The 12,059-nt window shown below is 28.3% G+C and overlaps 1 protein-coding gene across 1 annotated transcript in view; it reads left to right on the forward strand.

Annotated features, from left to right (window-relative positions):
• rictor (rapamycin-insensitive companion of Tor) overlaps window positions 1–12,059 on the forward strand; it is a 55,169-nt gene that overhangs the window by 31,620 nt on the left and 11,490 nt on the right. Inside the window, exons 20-25 of the mRNA XM_087165865.1 lie at window positions 84–248; window positions 4,403–4,558; window positions 5,906–6,015; window positions 8,383–8,563; window positions 10,238–10,344; window positions 10,729–11,739. Of these exons, the coding sequence (XP_087021991.1) occupies window positions 84–248; window positions 4,403–4,558; window positions 5,906–6,015; window positions 8,383–8,563; window positions 10,238–10,344; window positions 10,729–11,739 (1,730 nt within the window). The remainder of the gene's footprint in view (window positions 1–83; window positions 249–4,402; window positions 4,559–5,905; window positions 6,016–8,382; window positions 8,564–10,237; window positions 10,345–10,728; window positions 11,740–12,059) is intronic.

Genomic DNA, 12,059 nt, shown 5'->3' on the forward strand with positions numbered 1-12,059 from the left:
AAGAGGAAACATAATTCCTGCTAAAAATAAAATTAATTTCTCTTCTACTGTGCAAACTTTATCCATGTCCTTTTTGTTTTTAGGCTACAAGGTTATATGCAACGAATTTACTTCTTGTTTTACTAAGGGCCAAATTACCAGATTTTCGTAAATGGGCCATAGAAGTATTGGTATATCAACTGCATGATTCTAGCAAATTGGTTTCTTCTGCTGCGCTTGAAATTTTAGATGAAGCTTGTACAATTAAAGTAAGCTTTTCTCTTTTATTTTACACACATGTTAGCGCATTTTTATCTTTTAATTCAGTGCTTAATCTTTCTCAAATTATTATTTCATGGACATTATACATATTAAACTATTGTAGCATCTATAGTTTAATATATATCACCCTTTTAAGTAAGTTTATCATGTAAGTTAGATATATCAAGGACAATTTTTAGAAGTTTGTTTAAGTTTCTTCAAGGTACCTGTTTTGTAAAAATTTATAATTGATTTATGCAAGTTCTTGCTAATTTGTGAAAATTAAGAATATTAAAAAACAACATAAGCAGGTCTATAATTTTGTGGTATGAAAATTAGCAATTGAACTGAAAACAGTGTTACTAAAATCAGAGTTAGCAATTTACCTCGTAAAATTTCCTGATAACTGTATATTGTGTTTACTTCTGCTTTTCTAAAATTATTCATGTTTAGTAAATACATTCATGGTACCTAATATTTGATATTGTATTTAGACATGGTTTTGTATAGATCCAGGAAGCTGTAAAGAAATTGGCTAAACTTTTATTGATACCAGTTATGCTTAGTTTATTTAGATAATAGTACTACTGTTACTGTGGTAATAGATGCCCAATATACTAATACAGTTTCTGTGGTAATAGATATTTTAAGGACCATTGAAATAGCATATTACTAAGATGAATATAAATCAAAGGTTTCACAGACTGTATAATGTTTTAGATTTTTTTATTTTAAAAACAGTACTGCCATATTCATATAAAGCTAAACTATATTATATACGAATCTAATAAGTGAGTTCCTATTATGAAGTGATTAAAAAGAAATGAGGAAAGCAGTTCTAAGGGTTGGCAAACGCAAGAATCAGGAGGTAAAGGCCCTTAACATTACGTAAAACACTAATGTGTATATACATTCTTAAAAGAAAAACATTTAAATTTCTTTCTCGCATTGGCAAGAAGGAACTAGAATATCCAGTGAGTCAGCAGTCATAAGCATGAACACTTAACTGTACTTAATTAAAAATTTTTGAATGAAATGTCTTTTCTCGAGTGTGCAACCAAAAATCTAATAAAGCTAATAATTTGTCATAAATAAAAGTTTAAAAGTTAACAGTTCTTATAAACTCATTGGGTTATATTTTTGTTTTAATTATACTTATCAATTATGCAACCTTAACAGTAATTTCATCCTATATTTTTCTTTTAATGATGCTTCATAATTAATGCACAAGAAAAATGTGCTTTTTCTGAAATGGGTTAGATATGCCTTTTTTCTCATTTTCTAACCTTTCTTTTTTCTTTTCTTTTTGGTATTTACACATTTTAAGAGTTTAAATTGAAATAAAGAATATCATTGTTTTGTCTTCTAAACTGTATATGTAAGGGCATTCTATAAATTATTTGTTTCAAATTTATTTTCCAAATATCATTAAAATGCATTTAAATCAAATTATAACTAAATTAAATTAAATGTTTATAAATCAAAGGTTTTACAACATGTATAAATTGCATATATTTAGAACTTCCATTTAAAAAAAAGTAGCACCATGTAAAGCTACATGGAAAATACATACACTTCCAAAAAGTGTGGATAAAAAGCCAAAAGAATCCAAAAAGTGTCACCTTTCTGACTTATACAAACTAAGGCAAAACAACGTGATCAAAAACCTTTCTTAGATGTTCTTGTGACTCGGAATGATAATTCATTCCATACTACTGTCTTTCATAAACCTTTTGCTGTTTCTCTTCCCCTCATTACAAATCCTCCCAACCAAAAACTTGCCTCTTTCTTTTCTTTCTACCGTGCTGTTAATATTTGTTCTAACATTGTTTTTCTTGATGCAGAATTAAATTACATCAAAGCCATTGCTCATGACAGAGGTGATTCTCCTAACATTATTGATAATATTTATAAAAACTTAACTAAACAATCGCCTTCTGATAAACCTTCCAAAGAATTTTCTAACAATTTAGTCATTTTACCCTATTTTCTTAAAATAAGTCGGCAAGTTGCTAATATCCTAAAGAAGTTTGATTTTAATATTAGTTTCAGTCCCATTAATAAAATAATATTTTCTAATCTCAAACAGCCCATTGACAGTCAAAATAGCTGGGGTATATACCAAATTAATTGCCACTGCGGCCTTTCATATATTGGCCAAACTAAGCATGCCTTAAAGTGCCGTGTCAAGGAACATGAAGCTTATGTCAAAAAACACGAATTTAAACGCTCATCTATTGCCCAACATTGTTGGGACTCTAATCATAATTTTAATTTTTCTTCCTCTAAAGTCATTCAAAATTGTTCTTCAATTTTTTATTTAGATTTTTACGAGTCTTATCATATTTTCAAAAATTCCAAATTGATGATCAGTGACCTATTTAGCGTTCCTTATCTTTCTCCTGTTTGGAAATCTATGATTAAGCCTAACTAACCACCTTTTTGTTCCTTGCTTCCTATTCGTTGTCATTCATTCACCCTTCCCGCCTATTGGCCGTTGCTCTAAACCCTCTTGTGACGTCACCTTTCTCTATATATATTTACCCTGTTTTCTCTCATTTCTTTCTGCTGCACTGATGAAGGTTGCCCTTTGAGCATTCGAAACAGCTGTCTGTAGTTTATAAATATTTTTGTGCCCTTTTAATGCTGTTTTGCCTTAGTATGTATTTTAGCACAAAGGTCGCCACTGTATTTTCTGACTTATATTTGAAATATATGTAACAAAATAAAGGTAACTATGATATAAGGTTACAAAATGAAATGATAAAAAAAAAGCATAGTAAGAATATTTTAAAATGTTTTAAAGACTGTGCATTGTATTATTTATGAGAAAATTTTTATTATATTTAAAAAAACTAAAATTTCCAAAAATTGTTTTGTTATATTGCCCATAATAGTTTGAATTGTTTTATTGCCCATAAAAACTTGTATCATGCCTGTTTTCACAAAACTTCTACAAAGAAAGTAAAAAGATCCAAATGTTATGTCTGTTTTTCGATGTGTTCTAATTTTATATTAATTTAAATACACAATTTTTATTTGTGTTTGCATGCTAAGAAGTATTTTACCACAGCATTCAACATAACTTTAAACTCACAGAGCTTATTTTATTACCATTGATCGGTAATTTAAGAAACAAATGCCAAATAGTTGATAATCGGTTTGTCAAATGTTGGCAACATCACTAAATAAGGTATTCAGCAAAATTTACAATTTGAGTCATGCATAATATGAAGAAAAAAATAAAAATAGCTACAATCTTTGTATTTTTCTTTTTTATCTGAATATTAGGAAATTTTAATAATTTAAAATTGTTCCCCTTCATATTTGTTAATATTTGTGTAGACATGAAATTTATTTACCACATATATTTGGAAATACCCTTGCATTATAATATAAGAAACATTTCAAAAATAAAAATTGTTAACAAGTTATATTAAGTTTGCTATTTTCATTTAATAACAGGTCAAGTTCTGGGGAAATCTAAGTTTGCAGTTTGAAGATCAAACATCTGAAACAATGATTGCTCAAAAAGAGTAAAAAATGACACTCTTAATGAACTTTACTGTGTAATTATATTCTAAGTATTGTCCTAACAAGGATGAAAATCACAATAAAATTAACTTAGTTTTTAGGATAACACTTGTGCCTAGAGTGGGTACTGGTTATTTAGGTAGTTTCTTTATCTGCCTCAAAAACAAAATTTCAAAAGTTTGAGCAACTGTTGTATGAGAAAATGGGGTTACTTAAATTAATTTACAAAAACAGGTTTTATTGTGTGCTTTAAAAAAATATCTAAAAGGATATTACGAAAAATACCTAAAATGCGATACTAAAAATATGCAAAAGGTTCATTTCTAATTAATTATATAGTTTTATCAATCAACGTTCCAGTCAGGGTCTCTAAGAATTCAATAAAATGATCACAGTTTTAAAATTAAGCATTAAATTTATTATTGTTTTTTCTTCTCTCTCTCTGCATCAAAATATTTTTAGATATTTTGTTTATATAATTTGATTTTATCTGTCTTGAACGTATTGTTAAAAAAAATAAAGAAAGAATAAGAAAAAAGTAATAATATCTTACTGTGGTATTTAAGTTTCCTAATATGTGTATTTGAATTGATTTAATTGTTAACATTTAATGTTATGTTATAATTAGGAAAATCTTGAAGCACTCATATCCCTGAGGCCTCCTCTGCTACAACTGGGTGATAAAGGCCTTCTTTTATTAATTCGTTATTTGTCTGTTCAAAGTGGTTTTAATTTCCTAAAAGAATCCAATTTTCTTAGCGAAGAATTACGTAGGTGGCAATATGTAAGTACCTCATCTAATTTTTAAACATTGCAATCTATATTTATTTATTTATTTTATATGTATATTTATTTATTTTATACATATATTTATTTTCTTTATATGTATTTTTATTTTTATTTTTTTTTAAGTTTTGTGTGTGTGGAAGAAACTCTCATTTCTATTTACATTGGGTCACAAAGATAAAGTTTTATTGCTAATTTTTTTTATGGGATATTTAAAAAAAAAAAAAGAAATTTAAGTATATTTTGTCGATGCTTTTTTAATGATAGAAAACTTCTTTCAGCAAATATCTGCTATTAATATAAAATTGTGTGAAATTCTTATATCTTTTTAATCAGAAAATTTTTTAAAATTTGTATCTTTAACAATTAATATTCTGCTTGCAAATGTCATTTTTTTTTTAAATTTGTGAAAAATAATATGTTAATTTATAATGAAAGGAAATAAGATAATTTCTGCCACTTAGTGCATGAGTCAGGTTACTTGACCAGACTCTGTTTCATCGATAAAAATTAAACAAACCCGATTAATACAGATTGTGTGTGTTAAATCAGTACAAATTAAAGTACATGATGAAGTTAGCAATAATTTGTAATTGACTCTCAGTTCATAAAAGATTATTTTTAAAACCTGTTTATAAAATCTATGCTCAAACTCAAATTCTTCATCATACAACTTCAAAACTCAAGTACCAATTTTTTAAATTTTAAAAATCTGAATAGTCAACTTGTGCATAAACATCAAATCACATGTTTGTGGAGTTTCCTCTAAACTGTAACAAATCCTCCTTTTCTTCTTAATCATTAGCATCAGGAGTTAATATTTTTTGCCTCAAAATAAATTAACGAATTTTTAAATGTCCATAGAAATGTTTAGACCGTCAGTCTCAAATCGCCATCACACGTCTCCTCTGTGGACACCTGAAATCACTGAGGTACTCTGGAGGGAAAAAGTGTTTTGCCCTCTGTACCCAGTGCTCTTCAGCCCAGGCATCCCCTGAACATCTACTGGACTGCCTCGGTCTTTTAAAACAAAACCTTATAGGAAGATCTTTACTTGTTTTAGACTTTTTAAAGGTGAGCAAACTTATGGACCTTGTCTAGCTAGGCTGGAAATGGGGATTTGAAAGAAGAAATGTCCGTAGAATTTTTGAACGATAGAGGTGAAAATCTGCTAGTTTCAAAAACAACTCAAATGGGTATTATTAACATTATAAACCTAGCATTTGTAATGGAATTGTTAAAACAATAGGATACTTGCATGAAAATGAAAAGTGTGGGAAGGTGATCAAGGTTCAACTATATTAAAGTTTATCTTAGTTTTCAAATTAAAAATTTTTTCATCTAGGTTTACAATTTCAAATATGTCAAAGTGGTTGAAGATCTATTAAATGAAGCTTTTACACATCACCGGCGAAGTGATGATGGTAATTATGGAAGGCGTAGCACAGACATGAGGTAAATAGCTAAATTTTCAATATCCTCTTATTTTAAGATTATATTGTTTTTAGAAGCATTACTCAGGTACTAAAATACTTACTTTTGAAAATATTCAAATTAAGTTTTCATTAACACTAATGTGTCATATTAAAAATTTTACTTTTCTTGAAAACAAATTTGAAATGTAATTCTTAAGTGTAGTATCAGATGCATGTTCATAAAAAACATGATTATCATTTTTATTTTATTTTTGTCTAAAAATATACTTTTTTATCAACAGAAAAACCAAAATACTAATTTCCTTAAGTTTAATTAGGCCTGTCCTCAGACATGGACAACGACTGAAAACAAGGAGAAAACCTTCGCAATATTTGAGAGAAAGATCTTGAGCATTTGAATGTAATGTGATTAAACTCAATGGAGAAAAAGGACAAACATAGAACTTTATAGATTATTCAAATATTCTGATATAATAAAGTATATTGCTATTCAAAAAATAAAATGGGCAGGACATTTGACATGTTATTCAAATCATAAAAAGATCTTTTTGGCTTAGCCAATTTTCACTAGAAAAAGAGGAAGATCAAAACTTAGGTGATCTGACTTTTTAGAAAATGACTTTAAAACCATAAAAGTAATTAATTTAAATCCTTATCTGAAAATAGGATTTCTTGGGATAAAACTCTGCAAAAGGCCAGGACCCACCTGTGTCTGTTGTGCTAGTAAGAAAAGAAGAACAAAACTTGATTTTTATTTCAAGTGCTGAGGTTTTTAATAACACAACACTAACTTCCTTTTAATACTAATGTAGTACAACAAATTATTATGATAAAGTAATTTGAATACATATTCTTTCTATTAGTTCATTCTCACAAATGTCTATAATTTTCTTGAGGTTTTGTTATCATTACAATATTTGAGCTAATGACCAGGAAAGGCAACATGCACAATCCTAAAGGATTTATCATACAAAAATATTATTAGTTAATGTAGAAAATGTTACAAGCTTGGTTAATGAATATTTATCTATAATTTTCTTTTCATTCTGTTAGAATGGGAATGTTATCGTGCAGCCACATTTTTTAATTATTGTAAGATCATATTTATTCTATTTTCACTTGAACAAGTTCATTACATTATCCTGCAAACATATTATTTATTTTGTTGTTTCGTACTGTTATCATTTCTCTAGCTGCTTTATGAAAAAACAAAGGTCATTTCTGATCATTATTATTATTTGTATTAACAGAGTGCATGCTAATTCGCAGTTATCTGTGAATCTCAAGACCGTTGATTCACGGACTTCCTCGAATCAATTATTTCTATTCCAGCCGATTATATTTATATTCAATCATTTATACACCATTTTCTGAGTTCCGCTAATCAAAAATATAAATTTTGTTATTTATGCAAAATCTTAATAATGAGATATTTATTCCGGCCTTGCCCATCACCTTCTGTTTTTCTTAATTTCTCATTCTCCTGCTCTAAGGACTTATTTTACGCAGATTTGTTAGAGGAAAATGCAACTTCGAGAACGCAAAACTGAGAAGTAAATTTCATAATAACTTCGGCTAAAATGAGGGAACTGCTAAAGCAAACACAGAAGTATAAAATTGATAATCTAAAAAATAATTCTGAAATGTCAAACATGTAGATCATTTGCTAGAAAATTTTTTGTTTTTTCTCTTTCTTTTTTTAAAAATCTTTTGTTTTAATGAGCAGCAATTTTGTTGCAAATTTCAATTTCTGATTGAGGAATTATTTAATTAATGTGATATCTTTTTGCCTTTTTTTATTTGGCTGCAATTAGACCATATTAATGTTTAATATCATATTAGGACATAAATTTCAAATCGCTCATTTAATAATCACTTTTAAAAGCATTCAATGTAATTGTAAATCAGTGTTTTGACTGATCCGTTCTTTTTTTTTTTTTTTTTTCAGTTAATGCTATTGATTTTCTCATATTTTTTGTTACGTTCAATTTGCACTTAATCCGTGCAATGTTTTCATCTTTTTTTTTCAGTTATTGCTGTTACTTATCATGTGATTTTTTACAATTCTGATTATATTATGATACTAGAAATTCAAATTGCACTCCCTAGTCGTTGTTTGACGCGATAATTCTCACATTTTTCGGCAGTTATCAGTTCTGATTTTTGCATATTTTTTAAAATCTAGCTACTTTTAATACATTATTATTTATTACAACACATGAATCTCAAATTGTACATTTAATTAACTCCTTTTTGGCATGTTTAATTTGTGAGACTTCATTTTAAATACACATGGATTTATCATCAATCTTTTTTCAGTCATAAAATTATTTGTATAATATTTTAAAATATTTATGTCAAAATAATATTTGATTTTGTGTTTCAGTCATACGATACGCAAAGTTTACTTACCACCTCATATTTATGGTCAACTAGTTCAACATCTTGAAGGTATTGAAGTTTTAGAAGCAGAAGTCTCACTTCATGATTTATTCACCTCATTACATAATCCTTCATTTGATTCTGAGTTGGATATTTTAAACTTAAAAGCTTCATTATGGGCTGTGGTAAATATGGTTTACTATTACTTTGTTTTTTGTTTATGCAATACTGTTAAATTCCAGCCTTTCACATATCTGCCAAGTCTCCTGTTTTTTAACAAAGACTCATGTATTTTATGACTATCTCCTGTTCACATGTATATTTTCAAATTTCTCAGTATTTGTTGAAGAGATTAAGGAAAAAAAATTGCCAATAAAATATTCGCTGTTGCAAAAATACTTCTCTTATTCCTCAACAGATGATGCTATTGCCAGTATTGCAGTATGTTGAGTGTTTATAGTTTAATTATAAATAATGGTTTTAAAAAAAAATCTTCTTTAAATTAAGATTTATATACATATTTTTTACTTCGCTACGTGTACATGCTTATATTATTTTGAATTTCACTTTTTTGCTAACATGATTATGCATGATGTATCAAAACTTTACTCGTAGCCCGAAAAATGTCGCTAGTAAAATCTCAGTAATTTTTTATTTCACCAATGTTGGCAGGTATGCTTTCACTCTTTAGGTGCAATGCAAAATGTGACTGTAAAAGTGTATGCAACCATTTTTTATGCAATCCATAGTTATGTCTCAATCTATATTTTATAATTTTAGTTATGTAGTTTATAATCTTAATTATTGTTTGTATAATTTAAATAAATTTTAAAAGTTTCATTTGTTCTAACAATTTTTCCAATCATTTAAAAATTCTTAAATTTTTTTAATTATTATATGCGTTGAGTGGAAACTAGAAAGAGAAAAAGCCTCTTATTTTTAAATTTTATAAGAAAATTTTATTTGTATTTGACAAAATACAAAGACATCTAATAATTGAAAGTGGTGTGGATAAATTTTATAATTGAATAGTTTTATTAAATTCCTGTTGTTGCTCATCCCCAAAGACCAGTAGGGCTAATCAAGTCTATGACAATTTTATGTTGATTTTTTTAATTAAATTTATAACATTTTGTATGCATGTTGATTTAACCTTACAAGCATTGATTCGTTGGATAAGTTAATTATATTACTGAAATGTTATTGTTTTACTGTATTTTTCCTATTACGATTTTCTTAAATAAAAACAATTGGTAGGAAATTTGCCACCTTAAAGTTTGAAAAAAATTGAGACAATCTCTCAGAATCTTAAAGATATGCACTAATCTTAATTCATAATATATTTTCTATCTTAATTCAATGTCAACTGTAAACCTGATTGCTTTTATTGCAAGTTGCTGGGTGTTTTAGCACAGTAATTAACTGGGAAGGAAATTTTCGTTCAACAATTTCTGTGAATATTGTATAATTCCAACTTCTCTCATTTAACTGGTGATTTTTCTTTAAAGTATTATAAGAAAAAATAAAATTTATTTCAAGTTATTCAAAAGCTGTATGTAAAAATACCAACTCAGATTTAGCATGAAAATTATTTCATTTCCTATGTTCATGTTATAAACAAGTCCATCTGTATATTTTCATTAGAAGGATCGTCAAATTAAGAAACTAAATGAATAAGAATTTAATTTATTATGATTTTTTTCTGTAGTTTTAGTCATGTTTCTTGGCCTACCCCTAAATGCAATAAAATGTCTTGTTTCTTGATCTTATAATTATTGATCTTATAATTATTTTCCTTTTAAAGTCGTTTAAAAATACGCATACCGTTAAATAATTACCTCACATTTATTATTTTACAGGGTCATATTGGTAGTTATCCATTGGGTGTTGATATCATTATTAGAGAAAACCTCATTCAAGTTATAGTTAATCTTGCAGCAAGTGCTCCTGTATTTTCAATCAGGGGGTAAGCTATTTCCCTTATAAATTGAACGAAAATTAATATATTTTATTTAATTGTTTTTGTTTAACTTTTTAATTAAAACTTTAATATTTATGGATATGTTTTTAACATCTATATATGCTGCAAACTTTTTATTTATTTATATTTAGGACATTTTGTTTTGATATTTTTGTTGAAATTGTCAACAAAATATCAAATAGCAATTTTTAAATTTTGATTTACTGCCAATATTTAAATTTGCAATTAAAAAAGCAATAGGCTTAACCCTATGGAGTCTAACCTAGCCTACCTCAGTCTTTAATGATATGAAATTAAAGTTGTAAAGACCATTATTATAAAAATGTTTCTATCAATATATTTTTAATTAAAACAATTCTCTTCCTTTAGAACTTGTCACTTTGTTCTTGGTTTAATAAGTTCCACTCCAGAGGGCGCAGCTGCTCTTGGTGAATTAGGATGGGAAGCTGTCAGACGAAATCACGATGAAAAATGGCCTTTAATTAAAGAAGAACTCTTCTTTGATACTTCAAAAGTTAGAAAGTCCACCTGGTCTTTTAGTAGTATGAGTTATGACTTCCCCACTGGTGCTTTACCTACAAATCTGTCCTTTGTTGTAAGACACTCTCCTTACAGCTTTAGTGATAGTCGAAATTCTTCATACTCTAGTTTAGATGCTCTTCAGAACTCTTTAGACAGAAAGCAATTTGCAGGAATATTGCCCCATCACAAAGATTTTAATGACCACGATTCTTCGTCTGATGACGGCCGTCCACGTTCATCCTCAGATTGTCAATCAGATCCGAAGGATCGCATCATGTTTCAAATTGCTGAGTCTTCCAGCTGGGACACATTGGACACTTGCTATTCAACTTCACCGCCTGGTTTTAATCCTCACAGGAAGCGGAGGAGTATTAGCACTTCTGAAGTAGAAATGAAAGTATTTGATTTTAAGTACCAGAACAATCAGGAAAAACATGACGAAATGGATGAAAACGAAGAAAGTTCCCCCAGCTTTAAATCTAGTTACCCTACCGTTAGCATATCTAATGCAAATACACAGTCCTCTGATCACTCTAGTGAAATACATGCAAATGCTAGTGATTCATCCTATAATATTTCGTCAAAATCATCGGATATTGGTGTTGACCGTCCTTCATTACTGAAACAGTTGTCTCGTGGACAAAGTATACACCTTCATAGCCCAGAATCACCAGAAAAACCTCCATTTTTACTGACTAGTGCACGGGACGCTCTAGGTTATGCTACTCTAAAAGATATTCAGCGAAGACGTGTGAGTTCTCTGAGCTTTCATGATCCATCTTTGAGTAGCATAGATTATTCTATACGTCATATGAAGACTAAGAGTTTGGATGCTGAAGGTGCTAGAATATTCAATGTGTAATTATAATTTCTCTTACTTATTTAACAAATGTGTATAATCTGTTTTAGTGAAAACAATTACTCAGAATTTTCAGCTGCTATAAACGTCCACTTCAAATACTAGTCAAATATAGTTAAAAATCTGCTATATTTTTAAATTTCTTCATAAGTCAGTACAATTAGATAGTATTTGATTGGAGGAATTTATAAACATTCATCTCATTAAAGGTCTTTTGCATTTGTGTTTAATACAGATAAAAAAGTCATTCTCACTCTACTACCTGCAACCATGAATCGAATGTGAATTTATTTCCAGATCTTCTTTTTTTTTTTTACTT

This window comes from Parasteatoda tepidariorum, chromosome 6 (assembly GCF_982258835.1).
Source record: "Parasteatoda tepidariorum strain Cologne lab strain chromosome 6, Ptep-v5.0, whole genome shotgun sequence".
Classification (NCBI taxonomy): domain Eukaryota; kingdom Metazoa; phylum Arthropoda; class Arachnida; order Araneae; family Theridiidae; genus Parasteatoda; species Parasteatoda tepidariorum.